The sequence below is a fragment of the Panthera pardus genome, unplaced genomic scaffold (genome assembly GCF_024362965.1).
Source record: "Panthera pardus isolate Hobbes unplaced genomic scaffold, ASM2436296v1 HiC_scaffold_12, whole genome shotgun sequence".
NCBI classification, from domain to species: domain Eukaryota; kingdom Metazoa; phylum Chordata; class Mammalia; order Carnivora; family Felidae; genus Panthera; species Panthera pardus.
This window is the reverse complement of record NW_026526677.1, coordinates 49,756,294-49,782,387: the sequence shown is the minus strand read 5'-3', so window position 1 is coordinate 49,782,387 and position 26,094 is coordinate 49,756,294. Positions and strand designations below refer to the sequence as shown.

Sequence of the window (26,094 nt, the reverse complement as noted above, 5' to 3'; positions counted from 1 at the left end):
CCTCACTGAATGTGACATTGGGAAGAAATGCTAGTGATCAGTTCTCAGGAGCTGCTAGAAAGCATCTCCAGCACACTACTTCCTGCAGTGCCCCAAATATACACCCAAGTGCTTTGATCTGTCTCTTTAACAAAGCCCTGTCTCCCCTGAGACTTCTGTTACCACCACAACATATGCAGCTCAGCTTGAGTCCTGACCAGAATTCAGATCTCTGAAGGTCTCAAAAGGATCAGAAGGGTCCCTCAAGAAAGAGTCCTCTTGGCCCTGTCACTGAGGACGCCCATGGGGAAAGGAGGCCAGCTCCTCAGGCAGCTCTACCTTCCAGCGGTGGCATCCCTTCAAACAAGCACTGGCCACTTCTAGCTCTAAATCCACACATAGATCTTATCAGATATGAGGAATAGTTCTAAATAATACTGTTAACTCATTTAGTCTTCACAAAAACTCTATATAATAATTATTGTTTATTATTATCTTCATTTTACAAATGAAAAACACTGAAGCCCAGAAAGGCTAAATATCTCATCCAAGGCCCCTCAGCTAGTGAGGAGGGAAGCCAGGACAGGAATTTACGGTATATGATGTGGTCCCCTCTGAAGACGAAGCAGTGGCCTCTGCCATCTTTGTGAACTGCCTAGGCTCCAGGACATAACTCGGCAGGAACCATCACACCACTGGGCACAGCCCTGTCTCAAACAGTGCATTTATAAGGATCAGGGACCTCTTCCCCTCAAGACCTCTAGACCTCTCCCCTACTAGACCACGATTTCTTCCAGGTGGAAGGACACATCTTCAGTATCTGTAAGGTGCTCAGTGAATGAAGGACAAATAAAGAAACAAAAAGGTAAAGGTGAGCTTATTGACAAGAACCACGAGAGGACTATCTTTTCAGTTCACTGTCAACTTCCAGCCTTCTTCTCAAACAATTTTAGTTCAAAGACAGCAGGGTTTTTGCCAACACCACATACTACAAAGGCCTACCTGACCCTAACACCATGGGCCTTAAAGCCGGGCAGTAGCCTCATAGGCTCCAGAGTCCCATGCCATCCACAGGAAGGCAGCCAGCTGCCCTCAAGCCAGCCTGCTGTCACTGCTTGCTCACACACAGAAAACCGTAGCTTGGGTGAGTCAGGGATTGGCCGACAATTCCCTGTTGGGTCATAGCCTCTGGCTGCCCCCGATCAACAGGAAACCTCAACATGCTTAAGTTGTTTTTAAAAGGGCAAGTCAAACAAGAGCCATCCCACGTGTACATGGGCACAGATGAGAGAAATTCAGTGCCCAGCCAAACCAATGACCAAAGAGACTCTGCTCAGTAAGGACGTGTGAAAAGAATAAGCCTCAGCGCTCCCTAGAGTAGGCAGCAGCAGGGCAATGTGCCAAGCTTGAGCCTGGGGAGATCCCAACCTACTCACAATCGAGGGAGGCCTGAAGTCCCTCATTTATTTCACAGAACCATGGATACAGAAGGCCATCAGTCCAGCCCTGTAAGCCAGTAAAGTCTGGACTACACAAAGGATTCTGTTTCAGCTATTCTCAATTGGAGGTGGGAGAAGATGCCTTGAATAGAAAACAACTTTAATTTGTGTTTTTTCATTCAACAAATACTTAGTGAGCATCTACTATGGACCAGGCTCTGCTCTAGGTGCTAGATATAAGAATAAACAAAAGGGGCGCCTGGGTGGCTCAGTCGGTTAAGCGGCCGACTTCGGCTCAGGTCATGATCTCGCGGTCCATGAGTTCGAGCACCGTGTTGGGCTCTGTGCTGACAGCTCAGAGCCTGGAGCCTGTTTCAGATTCTGTGTCTCCCTCTCTCTGACCCTCCTCTGTTCATGCTCTGTCTCTCCCTGTCTCAAAAATAAATAAAATGTTAAAAAAAAAAAAAAAAGAATAAACAAAAGAGACAAAAATTCATGTCCTTGTGAAGTTTAAAATCTAGTGGGAGATGACAGGCATCTAATGAGACTCAGAATCTCTTAGGAAGCCTTTTGATTATGCCTCATTGCTCCAGACATTTTGATATGCTCCCTTAGAGATGCGTCTCCTCAAACTCCCAAGATGAGAAGTCATCAGGCCATGAAGCCACTGTACTTATGGGGAGTAGATGTGTGTGGCACAGTTCCCACAGGTGGGAAAGAAATAGGGTAAGGATCTCTGGTCTGATTCCAGCATGATTTCACAACAAATGGCTCCCTAACTTCCCGTAGTAGTTCCAGCATGGAGAAATCTCCACAAAGCAAGAAATTCTCTCAATGCCTAAATGCCTACCCTGCTGTAACTAAAGTTTAGTTTCCCTCCTCGCATGAATCATCAAATAGAGAAGAGACTGACCCTTGCCTTTAAAGGTCCTGGTCTCTGTATCATTGCTGAGCTGTGGCCAGAGCTATAGGTATTCCTTGCACAGTCTCACACACAGGCCAGGCCCCAAGTGCTGTATCAGCTTGGGATGAAAAAAGGGGCCTGGAGCCCAGGCATCTCCAGGTTCATCACTCACTCCAGGGTTCTAGGAATAAATTTGTAAACAATATAGATAAGCCCTTGCCTTCATGCCATTCTCACTTAACTCTCCCTGTTTCTAATTCTACCTTTTTAGGAATGTGACCTTGGGCAAAGCTGCTCACTCTGAGCTTCCAGTTTCAATCCCTCAAAACCGATCCAACTACGTCATTGGGTTGTCATAATGGGCAAATGAGACTATGGATGTGAGCTGATATCGTACACTGTAACTCACTATGACTGTAATCATCGTTAGTATTAAGTTTTTCACTTAATGGTTATGCTAGGCCAGTTGTTCTCAACAGAGGGTAAGAACATTAGAAAGCCTTAGGGTTCACATTTCAGCATAGCCACTACCAAGTTACATGACTTTCAGCAAATGACTTCAACTCTTTAAACCTTAGTATCTTGATCTGTAAAATGGAAGTTAAAAAAGCACACATCTCTGGGGATTATTGTAAGGAATAGAGACAACATATGTCAAGTGTTGAGCTCAGTGGCTAACACATAGCAATCAATCTTAGCCAGATAATAACTAATATTAATGAGGGGCTCAGCACTCAGAACAATTGCTTGGCAAACTTTTTCAAAGAGCTTACCTTTGTTCTTAGATTCTAAACATCTGGGGTGAAAGGGATGGGAAGTAAATTAAAAATGGCTATAAATCTTTTGCAGCTCATGCTATCAAAAGGTGGATTCTATTTTTCTGCCCCTTAAATCTAGGTTGATCTTGTGATATGCTTTGACCAAAAGAATGGAGTAGAAATTAAGTGAAGTTCCAAACCTGAGGCCTCAAGAGGCCTTGCAGAAGCCCCCTTTATATACCTAGAATGCTACCCTGAGAATGTCATGTAAGGAAGCCAGTCTAGTCTTTTAGAGGACAAGAGGAGCGCAACTGAGGTCCCTGCAGCCGACAGCCTGCCTCAGTGTGAGCCTGACACGTGAGTCTAACACGTGAGTGAGGTCATCTTGGATCCAAGTGAACTTGGCTACATGAGTGACTCCAGAGGAAACCAGTGGAGGGACTGCCCAGTAAATGCACAGAAACGTGAGAATAAACTGTTCTAAACCACTACGTTTTCGGGTGGTTTGCTACAATGCAACAGTAAAATGATGCAGGTGGGAAAGGCCAGCCTTGTGTATAATTGGCCTGCCCTATCCCAGTGCAAAACCACTGCCCTGGACCTTCCATCCCTGTGCCTCTCCTCCACTTCCCCATAGAGCAGTTGTTGGTCTCGATGGTCTTGGTCTTGGATCTCCATGGTCTTGATGTTTGGATCTCACTCTCTTTACTAGGGGCTCTGGCACTCTTCTGAGAATCTCCTCTGAGCACTCCCTACAAATGGAGCTAGTTCTGTAATCCCAAGAATAGAATCAGCTTCCATTAGTCTTTGCCCCCCCCAAAGTGGCCAGTATCACAAAGCCAAGAAATAATAAGCACTGGCGAGCATATGGAAAAAAGGGAACCCTTGTATACTTTTGGTTGGAATGTATATTGGTACAACTACTGTGGAGAACAGTATCAAGGTTCCTCAAGAGATCAAAAATAGGGGCGCCTGAGTGGCTCAGTCGGTTAAGTGTCCGACTTCGGCTCAGGTCATGATCTCACGGTCCGTGAGTTCAAGCCCCGCGTCGGGCTCCGTGCTGACAGCTCAGAGACTGGAGCCTGCTTCAGATTCTGTGTCTCCCTCTCTCTCTGACCCTCCCCCGATCATGCTCTGTCTCTGTCTCAAAAATAAATAAAACATTAAAAAAAATAAAATAAAAAAAAATAAATAAAAATAGAAGGGCGCATGGGTAGCTCAGTTGGTTGAGTGCCTGATTCTTGATTTTGGCTTGGGTAATAACCCCAGGGTCATGGGATCAAGCCCTGCATCAGGCTCTGCATTCAGTGTGGAGCCTGCTTGGGCTTCTCTTTCTCTCTCTCTGCCCCCCTTCCCCGCTAGTGCACTCTCTTTCTCTCTCTCTCTCTAAAATAAAATAAATAGAAATGCCATCTGATGTAGTAATACCACTACTGGGTATTTACCCAAAGAAAATGAAAGCAATAATTCAAAAAGAAGTATGCACTTCTATGTTTATTGCAGCATTATTCACAATAGCCAAGATACAAAAGCAACCTAAGTGTTTATCAACAGATGACTGGATAATGAAGATGTACACACACATATACCAATACACAGTGGAGTATTACTAAACCATAAAAAAGAATGAGATCTTGCCATTTATGACAGCAGGGATGAACTATAAGGTATTATACTAAATGAAATAAGATAGAAAAAGACAAAAACCACATGACTACACTTATATATGGAATCTAAACAAACAAACAAATCCTTAAACACAGAAAACAAACTAATCATTGCCAAAAGGGAGGGAGGTGGGGGGATGGGCAAAATAGGTGAAAGGGATTAAGAGGTACAACCTTCCAGCTATAAAATAAATAAGTCACAGAGATGAAGAGTACAGCATAGGGAATGCAATCAACAATACTGTAATAATGTCGTAGGGTGACTAGACTCACTGTGGTGAGAAAAGCTGTTGGTGCAGGATGAAAGCAGGCAAATTCAGGAGCAATGTCCTTAAGCAAGCAGTAAAGGGGATGGGGATCCAATGTCCATCTAGAAGGGTTGCCCTTAGACTGGAGAATCCCTTTTGTTCTCACTCTCATCCACCTGGGCTGAGTATCTTCTCACGTAGTCTCATCCCTGTGCTGCTTTATGCTTCCACCATTGGCTTTTACTGCTTTCGTGTTTTCTAACTCATTCCACAGAGGGGAGAAAAGATCCAGATTTGTTCTTTGTTTCCCGCTCCTTCAACCATATGTACCCAGCTCCTTCCCCAAACACACAGATCTACATAATGACTAAGTCCTACCAATTTTACATCCTTCACATCTCTCAGATATGTCCCCTTCCTCATCATCCCCACTGCTGCTACTTCTTTCAGATCTGATCTTTCACCGGGACTATTGAAACAATCTCTTAATCTCTCTCTCTGCCTTCAACCTTAACCCAGTTCTCATCAATCCTCTTATCTTCTGACATCTTTCTAGTAAGGGAAACTCCTCATGCTTGACACTCCCCACTATCCACAGAATGAAGTGCAAATTCATTGACATGGATGTCAAGGCCCCTCATGATCTGGTCCTTATTTATTTTTCCTCTGTCATCTCACTATTTTTTCTTACATGCAATCCTGTATCCTACCCACATCAAACTCCTTTCCCCTATTTATTTTTTCTTTTGTCATCTCACAGTCTTTTCTTACATGCAATCCTGTATCCTACCCACGTCAAACTCCTTGCTTTTCATGCTTCTAGGCTTCCCACGTTGTTTCCTTTGCCTGGAATGCTGGCTTGGTCACTTACATATCTCTGTAGCTGCACTCTGGAATCTCTCTTGATCCTACCCCCTTCATCCAGGTGGAGACAGCTATGTTTTGATGCCTCCACTGAGCCTGTAAAAATGTCTGTTATGGTACTTGTAACATGTTATTGGACTATATTATTTCCTCACTTGCCTCCCTTACTAGACAATGAATGGACCTAGTTGAAGGTGGTAACAGAGTCTTATTAATCTTCGTATCCCCCATTCTTTGTACTGCATCTAGAATTTAGCAGGAATTAATGTTTATGTTGAACGACTAAATGAATGAATAAAAAATAAATGGTTAAAACTTAGGTCTCCTTTTGCCTGCCCAGGACAGGCACAGACTTCCCTGCCTCCCCCTCTTGTTGATATATGACCTGAAGAACAATACAAAAAGTTACACAAAGCACTCAGTGCAGCCCAGAGGGCAGGTGACAGTTCCCAAAGCCCTCTCCCATAAGGCAAAAATCATATAACAGACTAAGAGTCTAAAAACCTGGGTTTCCTCTGGTCCTGGTCCCATCACTTCCTGGATGTACTCATGGAAAAGTCACCTAAATCCTCTGTGCCTCAGATTCTTTATCCATAAAACAGGAAAAACACTTGCTTGTGGCTAAAATGATGTACTTTTCAAAAGTGCTTGAACACCATAAATGGTTCCAGGAATATAAAAGAAATATAAAAGTAAATACAACACAGCTAAAAGACATCTAAGACTCTGCTCTGATCATCTCTTGCTCTTTATTCTAAAATCCCAGGTTTGCCCCTGGGAAGGCAGACACTGTGAAATGCAACACTCACACCACTGCCTTGTCAGCAGGCAGCCAGATCTGCTCTCGGCACAGGCGCGCATGCCAACACCGCAGCATGGGACTGGCCAAAACCAACATTTACAGAGATAAAAGGAGAAAGAGAGAAGAAAGGGGAGAGAATGCAAAGGAGCAGAGGAGCATAAATACTCACATACAGACAAATATATAAGACAAGTGAGTAGGAAACAAAGAGTATGAACTAAGGGTATGGAAAGAGAAATTTAAAGAAAAATTAAAAAAAAAAGAAATTTAAAGAAAAAAATTTAAAGAAGAAAATTTAAAATTTAAAGTGTGTGTGTGGGTGTGTACATAGACAGAAAGTGAGAGTTAAAATGCAAACTATCAAACTATGTGCCCTTTCCTCTGGTATTATTTTATAAGAATACAACCTAACCCTTCGCTTAGTGATCTGAGCCATTCTCCAGTAATATAGCAGCAAGCATTCATGCTGAGGGATGCCAAATGTACCCAAGGACTCTTTGGGAGGGAAGGCTATCTTTAATTAGTCCTTGATGACAAGAGATTTCTGAACTCAGCATGTTCTGGTGACAGGGCTTCTGAGAGTATCAGTATCAGGAAGAAAACCAAGTTGGGGCCAGTTGGGGAAGGTTCCTATGGGTCCAGGAAACAGCCCCAGAGGTACCAAGATGGGCTGTAGATCACATCAAGTGAGGCTGTTTACAGATTAAGATTATACAGAGCCCAGCTTCCAATATGCTTAGTCTTTACCAAACAAGTGTCCAGCCTGCTTCTGAATGAAACTGCCTAGAAGTTGGCCATCCACCATTCTCAGGCTGTTCAATGAAGGTGGGCCCTTGTTGGCTCAGTGGACATCAGGATCCTACCACCACGCAGTGACTGCCCCAACTCTGGAGGTGACATTCACACCGTATTCCCTCAAGGCCATACTCTGAGTCACACAGGAGGAGAAAGGGGAGGAAGTCTGCCTGAATCCTGTCAGCAAGTCCCAAAGTTTGTTCCCCAGGCCAGAGCAGGTGCTCAGTTCAATAACTCCCACTGAGATCCCACTCTGGGATGGTCCTGATAAAAAGCCAAAGGACAGGGAAACTCTCACAACTTGGACTTCCTGTTCCCAAAGCAACCTCATCTCAAATGGCTGGACCCCCACAACAGGGCCCAGGACAGCCTCATCCACCAAGTGGGGCTTCATATGAGCCACCATCTCTAGAGATTCTTGAGATCAATCACAGCTTGTCAGGGTAGGTAGAACAGTAGGTAGGGTCAGAGCAGAACCGGAGTCACCTTTTCACTTCCAAAAGTACATCTAAGAATCTACCAAAGTCACACCTGCCTGCCTTCCAGCTGGTTTCTAGGGAAGCATAAAGAGGATTGGTCAGCTCTTCTCTGGGGGGGGCCCTAAGTCCCCTAAGTAGTACAGAGCAGTTACAAGACAGAAGCCCTCCCTGAGGCAGGTAAAAATTATGCCTTACAGGAATAGCTCCCGGTAAAAATGAAACTGCTTTACAAAACAGAACCAGGTACTATGCAAAGCCAACAAGGAGAGAAATGTAGTTTCAGGAAACCATATTAAAGATACTTGTAATGGTTTTAAAATATGGTCCCCCAATTCTCTGACATGCCTCCTATAAAAATGACCCCTCCTCTTGAATCTGGACTCTGTGACTGCCTGACCAATAGAATACAACTGAAATGAATCTGTCAATTTTCAGGCCCAAGCCTCAAGAAACCAGCAGCTTCTACTTCCTGTCTCCCATGCTGTGAGGAAGCCCAGGCCTCACAGAGTGGGCACATATAGGTATTCTAACAGTCCCAACTGAGGTTCCAGAAATAGCCAACATCAACCCCCAGACACGTAAGGTAAGACACCTCTAGGTAATACCAGCCCCTAGTCAATGAGTTACCCTACACCGTGAAGTCTTTCCAGCCAAGGACCCAGACATCATGGAGCAGGGAACAGCCATCCCTGCAGTGCTGTCTGAATTCCTAAGCTACAGACTCTGTGAGCATAATAAAATGGTTGTTTTACACCATAAAATTCCAGGATAGTTATATAGCAGTAGATAACTGAACAGATTTCGGTACCTAGAAACAGAGTGCTGTTGAAACAAAATCCTAAATCAGTGACTTTGGGACTGAGTGACTGGCTATCAGGAGGGACTTAAGGGAAAGTAAGGAAAATGTTAGTAGAAGCTAGAGGAAGGGGACCCTCAAAAAACATTGGAAAGTTTGCTAATCCTGTCACCAGTGGTGACATGGAAAATAGAAAATATACCTAATTTAATGAACTCGCTTAAGGTATTTCCAAGTAGAGTGCTAAGGCGCCATCTGACTTCTAGCTGCATATAGTAAGAGAGAGAAGAGATGAGCCAAAAAAGGAAATATAAATGGGAAAGGGCTTTCTGTGTTAGGAGATAACACTTGTTTCAGTCTCAGTCTCTCCAAACAAGAAAAAAGTCCCTAATTAAGAAATGGCTTTCCGATTGTGGGGGCAGTTTTACTGCATGTGTGTATGTGCATAAATGTGTAAACTAATCAGACTGTATACTTAAGACTGTTCAGTTTATTATACTTTAATTATCCTTCAATAAATCTCTTTAAAAAAATATCTGGAGTGGGACTGGAAGATCCTTGTCAAGACCTAAAAAATGTTTTCAAGCATTGTCTCATTAAATCTTACAGACAGACACACAAAAGGCCTTCTAACAATTTTAAGGGTAGGCCTGGCAGATCCTCTGTAAATAGTAAAGCGTCTAAGACTCTTAAGAACCAAGCAGTCTCACAGAGAACCCAAAGTGGGAAAGGACTCATGGTGAGGTGATTTGTACATGTGCCTTTTGTCTACTGCAGTGGATTATAAAGTGATTCGGAAGAAACTCACAAAGTTTTTAAAGAAACTATATCATCAGCTGGAACTGAGAAGCACAGAGACAGTAAAATGAAAGGAAGGCTCTGGACTCTTGAAATACTATGCACATGAAGCAGTTGGAGAAAACTACTCACCTGTAAGAATGGACTACTTTTTATGGAAAAGGAAAAATAAGAGTCGGGATAACCAAAAGCCCTGAGGATGGAGCCAGAGACAAGGTAAATGCCTCCAAGGCAGTAAAACCAAGACCTAATCAAGGAATTGGTAATTTGTGCCCTCACTGAATATAAGAATTACAATGGACCCCTAACAGCTGTGTGGCCTCCAGTGTTCCCCTTTCTTTTTTTTTCAACGTTTTTTTTTAATTTATTTTTGGGACAGAGAGAGACAGAGCATGAACGGGGGAGGGGCAGAGAGAGAGGGAGACACAGAATCGGAAACAGGCTCCAGGCTCCGAGCCATCAGCCCAGAGCCTGACGCGGGGCTCGAACTCACGGACCGCGAGATCGTGACCTGGCTGAAGTCGGACGCTTAACTGACTGCGCCACCCAGGCGCCCCAAGTGTTCCCCTTTCTGAAAAGAAGTATCTACAGCGGTTACTCAAGGCCTGTCCGACCGGGGTATTTTGGGTGGCAGATATAAATTCTCTTTAGTTTATAGGTCTTCACATCAAGAGGAACAGTACTCAAGGAACTGCACCCAATGAAAGGGACTGCACCCAAAGAGTTTCATCTATATCTGGACCTGACTTACATGACAAGATCCTAGAATTTAAGCTGATGCCATTAAAAGGAGGAGACCTGGGATCTTAGGGGAGAGACTGAGTGTATTTCACATTTGGGAAGGATGTGAATTTTTGTGATCAGAGGGCAGACCATGGCAGATTGTATTTTCCAAAGAGAGTGCCCACAACCTACCCTATCTCACATGCCCTTCTAGCAACGTGATGTTGATAATCCTCTCATCAAGTGGGAATTAGTTTCCCTCCTCTTGTGTGATACTGTGATTTACAGTAAGAAATATGTAATTGGTCTTAGTCCCATTTCTGGCACAGAGCTCCTAAATCCCTTGGAATTGCCTAAGTGATGACAGTGTTGACGGTGTCTTTTGTTATGCTAATGAAGTGACTTTTGGACTACACCTAAACCTGAGGGCTGTTTGCCAGGAAAACCAACCTTGAGATTAGAGGGCTGGAACTTTCTGTTCTCCCTTGAACACCAAGGAGAGGAGGGGGCTGGAGGGTGAATCAACCACCAATGGCCCATGATCATCCTCAGTCATGCCTGTGTAACTGAAGCCTCCATAAAACCCAAAAGGGAAGGGTTTAGAGAGGTTCCAGCCTGGTGAATCAGAATGCTTCCACATGCCACTATGCCAGGCCCAGCCTCCCCAGGACAGAAGATCCTTTGCTTGGGACCTGGCCCTATGTATCTCCTCATCTGGCTGTTGATTCATATCTATTAATATCCTTTGTAATAAACTGGTAATCTAATGAGTAAATGTATTTCTTGAGTTCTGTGAGCCACTCTAGTAAATTAATGAACTCAAGGAGAGTTGTGGGAACCTCTGATGTTTTAGCCAGTTGGTCAGAGCACAGGTAACAACCTGGGCTTGAGATTAGCATCTGAAGGAAAGGGCCCTCTTATGAAACCGAGCCCTTAACCTGTGGAATCTGATGGTATCTCTGGTAGATAGTCTCAGAATTGAGTTGAACTGTTGGGCACCAAGCTGATGTCAGAGAATTGCTTAGTGGTGTGGAGGAACACCCTCACACACACACCCACGTTGGAATTGCCGTGCAGAGCTCTTTACCTTGAACTTCAGCAGACCTTTGTTATCTCCTTAATCAACAAAATAAAACAGAAAAAACACGATGTAACTTCTGAGGCTAGGTCATTAAAATGTCATGCATTTTCTGCCTTGTTCTCTGGAGATGCTCACTCTTGGAATCCAGACATCATGCTGTAAAAGCATGCAACCAAACACAGAGGCCACACGTAGGTGTTCTGCAGCTGAGATCCCAGCTGACCACCAGAATCAACAGTCAGACATGTAAGTGAACAAGTCTTCAGATGATTCCAGCCTCCAGCCACTGCGTCACCAATGCTGCAAGGAAAAGAGACAGGCTTTTCCTAATGAGCCCTACCCAAATTGCAATTTGTGAGCAAAATAAATGACTATTAATGTTGTCAGCCACTAAGTTTAGGGTTGTTTGTTATGTAGCAATAAATAACCAGACAAATACTGATGACATCATGGGTGGATTCTAGGAAGCATCTCAAGTAATGGGGGGCTAAGGCCAGAGGTTCTCCTGAGAGGTAGCCTGCTTTTTTACCCACAGCCAGTACTCTCAGGAGACTTTCCCTATCTGCTAGCTCTTACCCTCTTCCTGAAATCCAGGCACTGGGTCCAGATCTGTGTCCACTTTAGCAGTGGGATCTCAAGACCTCTCTGGATTTCACTACAAATCAGTGTCTCCCTCTGCACAGAAACCTGTAAATATAAGTTGAATTTACAGTTCTACTGTCAATTAGCTATGTAGGTTTTAGCTTCCTCATAAGTAACATCAAGTAATTGAGCCAAATGAATCCCAAGACCCCTCCAACTTTAACATTCCAAAAGAGTATGTGTTGGGCCTCCAAAGAGTTCTAATTGAGTAGGGGGAAAAAGACCCACACAAATATCCACTCTACGAGCTACTATATGATTAGTGCTATTTGGAGGCTCCAAACTCAGGATTCTAAGTGTGAATACAGAGAGTGGAGAAATCCTTCTTAGCTGGGTAGTTAAGAAAAGCACTGGGAAAGAAAGAACATCTGCATCTAGACTGGCAGAAATGCAAGTTTTGCATTAGGCAATAGTGAAGGGTAAGAGTAGAAAGAAATATCAGGGCTTTTTATGAAAGCCTTACAAGCCAGGCCAAGTTTGACCATATCCTACTTGACAATAGTTTTTGAGCAGGGAGATTCCAGGAATGTTTAGAGGGAGGTGAATGTAGTGGCACAATAAAATAATAGAAGGATCAAGAGAGCTAGGCTTGAGTTCATCCTCCCATTAGCTTTGTATTTGGGGGGAGCACCTCTTCTTTTCTATGTCTCAGCTTCCCAATCTATAAAACAAGTGGGTTAATACTGAATGAGCTCTAAGGTTATTTTCAGTTCTGCTTTTCTAAAAGTCTTTGGACTGAATGGAAAGGGAGCCCAAAGTTGGTAAGACCTACTAGGAAGATACCATAAAGATTCAAACAGCACAGCAGCCTATTCTCCAACAGGCTCACTGCCCAGACATCTCATCAACTGGCCAAAAATAGTTATCATCTTCCACAGAACAGGCATTGTTCCAAGCTCAAAGGAGAAGGAAAGAAGTCAATCAAAGTCCTTGACCCCCCAAGAAGTCTACATTTTTATAGGCACCCAGGTTTCTTGCACCTACATCCAGAGGCAAGGTTCCCAAACACAATACCGACTGCCCATATTTCCATGTGGCAACAACCGGGTGCTGGAGGTTCACAGTGCAGAAGCTGTTAAGGAAATCGGCAGGCATAACAAGTCTCCTGAGAACACCCCCTGCTGCCTGCCAGGCCTTACAACGCAAGTGAAATTCCTGGAAGGCAACAAGTAGCAAACAAAGTTCACCCCACACAGGTGGCTGAATTCGCTTTACACACAACACTTCCTTGTTTGCAAGTCACCACTCTGCTTCTAGTCCCACCCCAGGTCATCAACACCAGCATCATGAAGCCTGGCCTCTGAGATCCAGGGGACCTTTGAGACTCCCACCTCCCACTCCCAGAAATGAATACGAGCTAGAGTGGGAACAACCTGTGGGAGGGTGTATCTGGCAGCTAAGGGTGAAACAGTGTGCCTCTCCTGCCCCATCAACAAAGAGAAAGGGAAACCTGCTCCAAGAGACCAAAACATAGCAAAGAACAAAACGTTGGTGGTCAAGTGAAAAGGCTTAGATTTCTTCCTCCTGTGTATCCTGCCAATGAACACTGGGCTGCAGAAGAAAAGGAAGGAAATAAGCAAAACACCCACCCACCCACCCCCCCACACACAAATAGAATGGAGTCCAGGATCCTTAACCCATATTGGCTCAAGTGAAATCTCATTCAAATTAAGGGCACAAACTTGCAAATACCTATCCTGACAGTTCCACAGGGTCCCATCCCACCTTTCCCACCTTTCCGTGCCCCAGAGTACCTTCTACCCCCAAAGTGAGATACAAATGCCTCCTAGTACCACTGGATTCCTCTGCCTCCGTGTGGATGATGTGGAGGTCCCCAAAGCAGTCAGGAAGTCAAACACCTAGCTTTCCCAAGCCCTAGTACCCTCATACTTCCCAACCAAAGTTCCCATCACACCAAGGAGTCTTTTCCCACTGAGACCCCTGGGCTAGCAATGATAAAAAGGGCCTTGGGTCACTGCCAAACATCTATTGAAAGGTCAGACTAAGAAATTCAGGTGCCAAGGTCATTAATCCAAGTTGTAAATGCCTTGACGAAAGAGAATGGGTCATTCTTCTTTGTCCCCCATTGTCTACCACAGAACCTGGCACCTGAGAGCAAAGCCCTCAGAGTTCATTGACAATGACTTCCTAAATGAGCTGGTGATTTAGTGCCCTACTCAGCCCAAAGAACACCCCCTAGAAATGGCTGGGGGTGAAGACAGCCAGAGAAACCACCAGATGACAATTTCAAAATAGCACCCACAGTCCAAGTGGTAGCCTCTGAGAGGATACAGCCAGCCACAGAGGCCTGTGACTCCATGCTAAAAGCCCAGGAAAGGAGGGAGGAAGGGAAGCAGAAATATGACAGGAAAGAAAGGAAGTGAACACTTAGAGGGGAGGCTGGAAGAATTCTTTTTTTAGGCACATCAGACGCTCAGATATTTACAAACATCATCTATCATGTTATGATGGCAAGCATGCTAGGAAGTTCAAGGAAGAGCAATTTCTAAAAATATTTAAAACATGTAGGTATGTATTTTCCAAACAGAAACAGGTACCTGTCAGTGGCCCAGATTCTGCCTTGTGACTTGCTGTAAAACCTCCATCTCCCATTCCATCCCCCACATAGTAGAAATTGGAAGAAAAAAAATGAATATTTAAAGGAGTTGAAGGCTGCTGGTATGGTAATTCTAATGCAGGTCCTAAATACACTATTTCTTTAAAATTAAGAATAAAACTATACAATCACAAATAATGCTTATTTTACTGCTACAGTCTCATATTAAAAAAAAAAAAAAAATGGGAATCTTAGTTCCCAGTCTCCATCTGCCAACTCAGTCTCAGTAACACATGCCACCAGACCGGTGAGAGCCCAGCAAAGAGGTTCCCCAGAAGCAGACAATGGGAGATAAAGACTCTAATATCTAGATCTGCTTCTGCTGTGGCCACCAACATGCCCTGGGAGAGTTCAGGTTTTCTACCTGTTTTACCCAAGAAGTTGTCAGTCCCTGCCATTCTCTGGCTCACCCAGTTCAGGGACGCGAGTATGCAAGAAACTCTACCTAGGTTAGAGGAGGTGCAAGGGCAGGAGGTAGGGGCTGTTCTTGTTGGTCTTGCTGCCACAAAGTGGCTTCCAATTTGTGTGCCTAAGTTCCAGAATCTCCCAATCTCTGTCTGGTTGACACAGTCCATCCAGGCCATTTCCACTGGGACCAAACCTCGAATGTGTGGTACAGGAAACTCCTCTTGCCTCGTTCACACCAGTCACTCCTTTAGGGACGATGTGCAGTGTTCCATTCTTTCAACCATATCTTGATTCCAGTTCTGAATGAACCAAACAACTTCTGCCAGCTCTGGACAGACACCCCATCAGATTCACCCTGGCACTGCACAGCCCAGACACGCAGAGAGGAACTAGCCCTATCCCAGCCTAAGCTAAGCATCCTTCTCACAGCTATCCATTCTACTGGTTGAGGTCCCAAAAGTCAAATTTATCCACCTTAGATTCAGCAGAAGAGGCTAGAAAAGGTACATGGATTTAATAAAAGAGCCCAGAGGTTCTTCGAGGACATCAGCATCCAGCCTCAACCAAAACTTGTGAAGCCCTGGTGAGAACAGTACATCTATCTTTCAGCTCTGGAAACTTTTATCCCATCATAGGGAAGGAGCTAATATTTATTGAGAAGCTTTATGCCAGGCACTACACTAAGCACTGACATATATTATGTCATTTAATCCTCACAGCAACTCTGTGAGATAAGTACTATTATTATTATTTCGTGGATGAGTAACTAAGATTTTAGAGGGCATAAGAAAGTGTCCTGAGATCTCACTATCTCAAATCCAGAGCTGGACTTGAAGCCAATTGTATATGATTTCAAAATCTGTGGCTTTTCTATTGTTCTACATTCCCACTTTTAAAAAGAAAACAAAACCAGGAAAGTGGATTATAGCTTATGCTGAGTAAAATTCCCAAGATGCTTTGTTTACAGCCCAGGCTATATTCTTGTAGAATCTGGACTTCTCTGCTTGGAACTTGTGCTAATATGTGTAACTGCCTCTCCACCCCTAACCCCAATGTGGTCAACTTCCCTCACTACAGTGTAGCCTAGCTCAGGCACAGCCCCCAAGCTGTCCCCATCTTAGGAAAAAGGATACAGCCAGGAGAACGTCAGCTGCTTCTTGCTGGCTCCATTCCTGGAGCCCTAGGCTCCTCCAACAGCACAAATCAAAGTCTGTTTTAGGGTCCCTGTTTGTTCTCCCCTATGAACACTTATAGAACTGAAAAATGGCATATATATTAGAGATGGCTTTTGCTTCAGTGTCAGCATGAGCTGGGCCAGGATCATTCACCTGGCTGACCGTCAGAGTCATGATGATAATCATTTACATTTTGGACCAAAGCCATATGGCTGCCCCTTGATGCCACCCTCCAGTGAGCCCCATTCCCCCATCAATGCTCCCCTGCTCACCTGCTCAGAGTCCCCCGAGGGGCCTTAGTGCCTCCAGCTCCGTGGGTGATGCTGGAATTCTTGTTGGCAGTCATGGTCATTTCGGCTTTCTGAAAACCCAGAGCCCTGCAAAGAAGACAAGGCCTATAAGCCAAGTTTCCATGGGCAGCCAAAAGCACCTCAAACATTTCCAGATGACCTCCAAAACTGCCAAGAGGGTTTGTGTGGCGGTGGTAGGAACCACTTTCCCACATATATTTAATTCCAAGTGTTATGGCTTAGGAGGAGCCTCAAGGGACCCCTGATCTGAGTTAGGGAATGAGTCTAGGAGCTAACAGATAACTTACCACTTCACAGAAAATGACAAAACTCCATCTCCATCCTACCTCTTTTTGTTTCTTAGAAGTCCCAAACTTCTAGCATGCCATAGAGCCTTTACAAATTCCATCTTATTTGCATACCTCCTGAACAACTATTTATTCAGCATTTTTCTTGAATCAACCTGAAACAGACTTGCTTGTCTCAAAATGTTTAACCTTGTTCTATACAAGCAATCATTTAGTCATTCAACAAATACAAATGTTTACTGAGCACCCATGTCCTAGGCACTGCCATCCAGCAAAGAATGAAACAAAGTCTCTGCCCTCAGGGAGCTTACATCTCAGTGGGGAGAAACAGGCAATAAACCTGCACATGTCACATATGTGTGATACATCAGTGTACATTTGTGTATAATACGTATGGTGATGACAGGTGGTACGAAGAAGAAAATGATGCAGGGTAGATGGAGAGTAAAGAAGATCTGTTATTTTATTTTATCTTATTTCACTTTTTTAAAATGTTTATTTATTTTGAGAGGGAGAGAGAGAGCGCGCGAGCAGGGGACGGGCAGAGAGAAAGGAGAGAGAGAATTCTAAGCAGGATCCGCGTTGTTAGTGGCAGAGCCCAATGTGGGGGCTCCAACTCAGAAATGGTGAGATCATGACCTGACCCAAAATCAAGAGTTGGATGCTCAACCGACTGAGTCACCCAGCCCCCCACCAAGAATATCTGTTATTTAAAAAAAATTTTTTTTAATGTTTATTTATTTTTGAGAGAGAGACAGACAGACAGACAGACAGAGCATGAGCAGGGGAGGGGTAGAGAGAGAGGGAGACACAGAATCCAAAGCAGGCTCCAGGCTCTAAGCTGTCAGCACAGAGCCCAATGCAGGGCTCAAACTCACCAACCAAGAGATCATGACCTGAGCTGAAGTTGGATGCTTAACTGACTGAGTCACCCAGGTCCCCTGAAGATCTGTTATTTTAAATAAAATGTTTAGGGAAGAATATCCTGATAAAGTAACATACGAGCCAACACCATAAAATTATGAGCAATCATTTTTTTCTAATATCCATTAAGATAAAAGTAATATATGTTATGGTATTTAAGTACTGACAAAGTGAAAAATATCCATTCATGTACTGTAAAGAGTTAGCTAATATATCATTATCCTTTAGGGAACATTATTTTATGCTAAAATAATAAAAGGAAGAAAAAGGTTATAACTTAAGAGTACATCCAGATTGGAAAGGAAGAAGTAGAATTATCTCTTAGTTGCAGATGGTATAATCTTGTACACAGAAAATCCAAAGGATTCCACTAAAATACTCTTAAGCTAATATATAAAGTCAAGCAAGTTTTCAGGATACAGAGTAATATTTTTTAAATCAATTTTACTTCTAAATAATGACAGTGAGGGATACCTGGGTGGCTCAGTCGGTTAAGTATCTGACTCTTGGGTTTTGGCTCAGGTCATGATCTCACAGTGCGTGAGTTCCAGCCCCACATTGGGCTCGGCACTAACAGTGCAGAACCTGCTTGGGATTCTCTCATGTTTGTTCTCTCTCTCCCTCTCTCTCTCTCTCTCTCTTTCTCAAAAATAAATAAACATTAAAAAAATTTTTTTAAATAAAAATAAATAAAAGACACCCATGAGTGGGGGATATTATTTGCAAATCACATATCTGCTAAGGAGCTCATATCCAGAATATATAAAGAATTCTTTCAATTCAATAATAAAAAGACAAATAACTCAATTAAGAAGTAGACAAAGGAAGGTGCCTGGGTGCCTTAGACAGCTAAGCATCCAACTCTTGTTTTCAGCTCAGGTTATGATCTCACAGTTTACGGGATCAAGTCCCACCTTAGGATCTGTGCTGACAGTGCGGGGCCGATTGGGATTCTCTCTCTCTCTCAAAATAAATAAACTTAAACCTCCCATGCTCTCTCTCTCTCTCTCTCAAAATAAATAAACTTAAAAAAAGTAAACAAAGGATTTGAATAGACATTTCTCTAAAGTTGTAAAATTTGCCAATAAGCCCATGAAACAATGTTCAACATCACTAGTCATCAGAGAAACAGAAATCAAAACTACAAGAAGGTATTGCCCTTGGGTATTGCACACCCACCAGGATGGCTATAATCAAACAGACAGATAAAAACAAATGTTACTATGCAGAAAAAGCATTTGACAAAATAAAGCATCCTTTCTTGATAAAAACCCTCAAGAAAGTAGGGACAGAAGGATCTACCTCAAGTTCATAAAAGCCATATATGAAAGACTCACCGCTAATATCATCCTCAATGGGGAAAAACTGAGAGCTTTCCCCCTAAGATAAGGAACACAACAAGGATGTCTACTCTTACCACTGTTATCTAATCAGACAACACAAAGAAATAAAATGCATCCAAATCGGTAAAGAGGAAGTCTTTACTCTTCTCAGACAATGTGATACTCTATGTGGAAAACCCAAGAACTCCACCAAAAAACTGCTAGAACTTATACACGAATTCAGCAAAGTTGCAGGATATAAAATCAATGCACAGAAATCAGTTGCACTTCTATACACCAATAATGAAACAGCAGAAAGAGAAATCAAGGAATTGATCCCATTTACAATTGCACAAAACACCATAAAATACCTAGAGTAAACCTAACCAAAGAGGTAAAAAAAATCTATACACAGAAAACTATAGAAAGCTTATGAAAGATACTGAAGAAGACACACACAAAAAAAGGAAAAATATTCCATGCTCATGGATTGGAAGAACAAATATTGTTAAAATGTTGATATTATCCAAAGTAATCTACATATTCAATGCAATCCCTATCAAAATAACACAAGCATTCTTCACAGAGCTAGAACAAACAATTCTAAAATTTGTATGGAACCAGAAAAGACTCCAAATAGCCAAAGTAATGTCGAAAAAGAAAACCAAAGCTGGAGGCATCATAATTCTGGACTTCAAGGTGTATTACAAAGCTGTAATCATCACGACAGTGTGGCACAAAACAAACACATAGATCAATAGAACAGAATAGAGAACCCAGAAATGGACCCACAAACGTATGGCCGACTAATCTCTGACAAAGCAGGAAAGAATATCTAATGGAATAAAGACAGTCTCTTCAGCAAATGGTGCTGGGAAAACTGGACAGCGAAATGCAGAAGAATGAACCTGGACTACTTTCTTACACCATACACAAAAATATACTCAAAATGGATGAAAGACCTAAACATAAGATAGGAAGCCATCAAAATCCTAGTGGAGAAAACAGGCAACCCCTTTGACCTCAGCTGCAGCAATGTCTTACTTGACACATCTCCAGAGGCAAGGGAAACAAAAGCAAAAATGAACTATTGGGACCTCATCAAGATAAAAAGCTTCTGCACAGCAAAGGAAACAATCAGCAAAACTAAACAGCAACGATGGAATGGGAGAAGATATTTGCAAATGAATATCAGATAAAGGGTTATTACCCAAAATCTATATGAGAACTTATCAAACTCAACACCCAACACACAAATAATCCAGTGAAGAAATGGGCAAAAGACATGAATAGACACTTCTCCAAAGAAAACACCTAAATGACTAACAGACACATGAAAAAATGCTCAACATCACTCATCATCAGGGTAATACAAATCAAAACCACAATGAGATGCCACCTCACACACGTCAGAATGGCTAGCATTAACAACTCAGGCAATAACAGATTTTGGTGAGGATGCGGAGAAAGGAACCCTTTTGCACTGTTGGTTAGAGGGCAAACTGGTGCAGCCACTCTAGAAAACAGTATGGAGGTTCCTCAAAAAATTAGAAATAGAACTATCCTACAACCCAGCAATTACACTGCTAAGTATTTATCCAGGATAAATGGATTTATAAGGATACAGGAGTGCTCATTCAAAGTGGCACATGCACCCCAATATTTATAGCAGTACTATCAACAATAGCCAAAGTATGGAAAGAGCCCAAATGTCCATTGATAGATGAATGGATAAAGAAGATGTGGTATACACACACACACACACACACACACACACACACACACACACAGGAATATTACATGGCAATCAAAAAGAATGAAATCTTGCCACTTGCAACAACGTGGATGAAACTAGAGTATATTATGCTAAGCGAAATAAGTCAGTCAGGAAGACAAATATCATATGATTTCACTCATAAGTGGAATTTAAGATATAAAACAGATGAACATAAGGGAAGGGAAGCAAAAATAATATAAAAACAGAGAGAGAGACAAACCATAAGAGACTCCTAAATACAGAGAACAAAGCGAGGGTTGCTGGCAGGATGTTGGGTGGGGGGATGGGCTACATGGATGAGAGGCATTAAGGAGGACACTTGTTGGGATGAGCACTGGGTATTGTATGCAAGTGAGGAATCACTAAATTCTATTCCTGAAATCATTATTACACTATATGTTAACTAAATTGTACTTAAATTTAAAAACTCTGTAAAGTAATGGTGTAAAATCAAGTTGATATGTATGTGTGAGTTTGTATATGTATATGTATGTTCATACTTATGCAGAACTCTAGATTTTTTTCTTGTTAGCATAAAATTTAAATTTTCATGAAGAGATATGCCACTTCTTGGACTTATTTGATGGTAGAACTCCTTCCCACTTTTTTTCTCAGAATACTAATTTGTGTCTAGAACAGGGGTAGGTAAATTTTTCTGTAAGGCCTAAATAATAAATATCTTGGGCTATATAGGTCATACAGTCTCTGTTCCAATTACTGAACTCTTCACATAATATGAAAATAGCCACTGATTGTATGTAAATTAATAGGCATAAACGATTACGTTTCAGTAAAACTGTATTTACAAAACCAAGTGGTGAATGTCTGGGATTTAGCCAATGGACCATGGTTTCCTGACCCTTGCTATAGTAGAACATTTGTTTACTAAGACAGTTTAGATGATGTTACAGGACATTATATTCACTGATGGTTTATAAAGTGCTAGAGTAGACCAGGCACTTTATCTAGCTCTATCCACTGCAAGCCTCAGAATCTTGAGTCCAATAGTTAGGTAGAGCATATGCAATAAAGATATCTGTAAAAATAAGAGAATTAAAAATTAAAAAATTAAGGGGCACTTGGGTGGGTCAGTCTGTTAAGCATCTGACTTTGGCTCAGGTCATGTGTCTCACGGTTCATGGGTTCGAGCCCCACATCAGGTTCTGTGTTCACAGCTGAGAGCCTGGAGCCTGCTTCAGATTCTGTGTCTCCCCCTCTCTCTACCCCTCCCCTGCTCATGCTCGGTTTCTCTCTCTCTCTCTCTCAAAAATAAATAAATGTTAAAAAAATTTTTAGTGAGGCTGTGGAGAAACTGGAACTTTCATTCATTGCTGGTGAGAATGTACAATGGTGCAAACATTTTGGAAAACGGTTTGGCAGTTCCTCAAAAAGTTATACACAGAGTCACCATATGACCCAGCATGATCCACTCCTAGGTTTATACCCAAGAGCAATATAACTGTGTCCACACAAATATCTGTACACAAATGTTCATAAACAGCATTATTCATAATAGCCAAAAAGTGGAAACAAATCCAAATGATCATCAGTGAATGAATGCATAAAAAAGTATGGTATATCCATACAATGGAATATTATTCACACATAAAAAGGAATGAGAAATACTGATACATTCTATAACATGCATGAAACCTCGTGCCAATTTTACAAAATGTCCAGAATAGGCAAATCTATACAGACAGAAAGTAAATTAGTAATTGCCTAAGTTGGGTTGAGAGTGGCACACTTGGGAATGACTGCAATGAGTTTGGGCTTCTTTTTGGGGTGAAAAAAAGTACTGGAATTAGTGGTGATGGTTGCACAACTCTGAACATACTAAAACAAGTAAAATGTATGAATTTTATAGTACGTAAGTTATATCTCAAGATAGCTGTTCAAATAAAAAGGACAAAAAAAAAAAAAAAAACAAAACCCTTTTTTTAAGTGCCCTGAAGAGCGGATGTGAGAGAGAACACAACTGATACACCAAGCATATTTCCAGTGTGAACGTACATTCTGGCCTGAACTAGCACCCCTTCCTGGAAGCTGAACAGCCATTCTCACTCTGATTGGTATTCCCATCACACAGACCAAAATGAAGTATATTTGGATGTGAAAGTTAAACATATTTGTTTACATCCAGATGGCTAACAGAACCATGAAAAGATGCTCAACATCACTCATCATTAGGGAAATACAAATCAAAACCACAATGAGGTACCACCTCACACCTGTCAAAATGGCTAAAATTAACAACTCAAGCAACAAGAGATGTTGGTGACGATGTGGAGAAAGAGGAATACTTTTGCACTATTGGTGGAAATGCAAACTGGTGCAGCCACTCTGGAAAACAGTATGGAGGTCCCTCAAAAAATTAGAAATAGAACTATCCTACAACCCAGCGACTGCACTACTAGGTATTTATCCAAGTGATACAAAAATGCTGATTTGAAGGGACACATGCACCCCAATATTTATAGAAGCACTATAAATGTGTGTGTGTATGTGTGTGTGTGTGTGTGTGTATATATGTATATATATATATATATATATATATATACACATAAAACGGAATATTATTTTAGTGTGTGTATGTATATATATATATATATATATATATATACACATGTATATATGTATATATATGTGTGTGTGTGTGTGTGTGTGTGTGTGTATATATATATATATATATATATATATATATATATATAATGGACTATTATTCGGCAATCAAAAAGAATGAAATCTTGCCATTTGCAACAACATGGATGGACCTAGAGGGTATTATGCTAAACAAAATAAGTCAGTCAGAGAAAGACAAATATCATGTGATTTCACTCATTTGTGGAATTTAAGAAACCCAAAAGATGAACATAGGGGAAGGGAAGGAAAAATAAGAAGAGAGAGGGAGGCAAACCATAAGAGACTCTTAAATACAGAGAACAAACTGAGGGTTGCTGAGGGGTGTTGGGTGGAGGGATGGGCTAAATGGGGGAGGGGGACACTTGTTGGGATGAGCACTGGGTGTTATATGTAAGTGATGCATCACTCAATTCTACTCCTGAGGCCATTATTATACTATATGTTAACTAACTTGGATTTAGAAAAAAAAAATTAAACATATTTATTGACAGCCACTAAAGGCCTTAATCCTAGAGGCTGTCTTACTTATTACCTTGGTGCAGAAGAGCAATTGGTCTCAATGGCAAAAAATAAGCCCAACCGTAATTTTTGTTATCATTCCTAGTTCTCTCCTAATTTCAATATGAAATGCACTTCCTCTAATTTCTTTAACTTCATCACGGAGGCTCTCCAGATTATGGTTTTATTGATGGTGGGAGCAGGTAAAGTGGGAGTTGGAAAGGGAGGAAGAAGCCAGCAGGCATCAGGTGATGGTAATGAAACGTCCCTCCATTGTGAAGACTGCAGATGCTTTTGAAAGAAAACCAAACCTGAGACTCACTTTTATCCTTCATTAAGTAGAGAAAACCCTTCTCTATCTGTTAGGGAAAAAAATCTTTAAACCTAAGTATACAGCATAATGTTAGTGATGATGGTAATGATGATGATGATAATGAGGAGGAGGAGAAGTCAATCCTGCACCAGCCTGTGCACACTGGCTCTCAGCCCCATGCCAAGTTAAGTGCTTGGCATATGGCTGTGTGCACAACAGAAGGAAGGGAGAGAAAAGGCAGCCTCTGGAAGCTTTCCCAGGCCAGTTCTCAGGGTCCTCAGGGAGCACAGCACTACAAGGAATCAACTTGCTAAGTATGAGCTTTCAACCGTGCCCATGGTAACAATGGTCACAATAACCATCATAACCCATCAAAACAACACTAGACATGCTCTAGCAGCTCCAGGGCAGGTCCTTAGGGAAAGGGCAGAAGATTTGTAGAAAGACCAGAAACTGAAAAATATTAAAATAACATGATAAAAAATATATTCTTTCTTCTCCCATATTTCCGATCTAAGGAGGGTGGACCCACTTCTCACAAATGCTTTTACGTAGTTGAATATGAGAACACAGAGCCAACTTAGTAAGAAAGAAAAATACAGATGACTTTGACATTTCTTGGGCCAAGAAGAAAAATCCTGTGAAGAGGTAACCAAGAGAGGAGTGGATCAAAATTGTTACAAGGTCTATGGCAAGGACTCTTGATCACACTTCTGCAAGATCGCAGCTGCTAGCCTCAAAAGTAGCCTAGGAGTTCAGGCATCTTGAGCAGGCACTGCTGAGAACCCCAGACAGGCCTGCTCAGTCAGAAGAACAGAGATGCCAACTCATCATCCTTCCTCCCACCTGCTCTCACTAGGCCAGGTCTATCAGCTCAGGGAATAATCTAGGGGCTTGAGGAACTAAGGCACAGGTTAACCCTTTACACCTGAAGCTCAGACGTGAGCACTCTGCATGGCTGGCTTCCTGGGGGGCACTGCTTCTCCCAGGGCCCTAAGAGTAACTCCAGGTTCTCATCTATGCTTTCAGTCTGATACCTTGGCTAGTCGGGCTGCAAGGAGAGAAGACACTCCAGTTAGAGGAAATAGCCACTGAGCATGGAGCAGAGAAGGGAACTGAGACACTGTTTTGTTCTCAGGCCCATCAGTGGCAAAGTCCAAGAAGAAACTGCATGTTTAGAAAGTGAATTGTTCAATTAGCATCTACGACCAATGACAAATTGCTCAAAACCCTAGCTCTAACAAATTATAGACAACTATCTGAAGAGTCAGGACTATCCAGAGAAAGGACTATAATTATGTACCCCCAGAATTTTTCTATAAACTGCATTGAGACAGACAAACCACAGTCCCAGGTACTTGAGGTGCAGTGGGAAGAACACCTGATTTGGGGTCAAATAACTAAGTCCAACCCTGCCTCTCAACTGCTAGTTAAGTGATACTGAACAAGTGAGTTTCAAAGACTAAACTTTGTCACTATAAGAGCAATAATAATAACATGACCTACCTCACGTGATTGCCTGGCATACAAAAGCTTAATAAAAGGTTTTTCTTCCAGATCATCCTTCTGTGGGTATGTGGAAGGCAACCATTCTTGACCTTAAGTCATTTTCAGAGTCGCTGGTACTGTCATTCAATCTGTTTGCTATACTATGCTAAGCACTATGCAAACGTACTAGAATATAAAAATGGACAGACACGGTCCTTGCCCTAGAGGATGTAACAATAAAGGGACAAGAGTCAAGTAAAAAGTGTACCCCAGGAATGTCTCATAGGGAAGTGACATTTGAAGTGAGCCTCAACCTATTTGTTACCCACAGTTAGAGGGCCTAAGGAAAAGCAAAG

General features: G+C 42.2%; 1 protein-coding gene and 1 long non-coding RNA gene across 9 annotated transcripts in view; both read right to left on the bottom strand.

Moving 5' to 3' along the window:
• The window catches only part of DENND2B (DENN domain containing 2B), a 178,549-nt gene that overhangs the window by 35,070 nt on the left and 117,385 nt on the right, over positions 1–26,094 (bottom strand). For all 8 annotated transcript variants that reach the window (XM_019456236.2, XM_019456225.2, XM_019456230.2 and 5 more), the window contains one exon: positions 16,448–16,552. In XM_019456236.2, coding sequence (XP_019311781.1) covers positions 16,448–16,527 — 80 coding nt within the window. In that variant the 5' untranslated portion in view covers positions 16,528–16,552. The remainder of the gene's footprint in view (positions 1–16,447; positions 16,553–26,094) is intronic.
• On the bottom strand, positions 4,556–16,433 carry LOC128776176 (uncharacterized). The gene is made up of 2 exons (XR_008421201.1): positions 16,134–16,433; positions 4,556–5,955 (listed from the first exon to the last, which is right to left on the bottom strand). It is a non-coding gene; the product is annotated as an uncharacterized LOC128776176 (long non-coding RNA).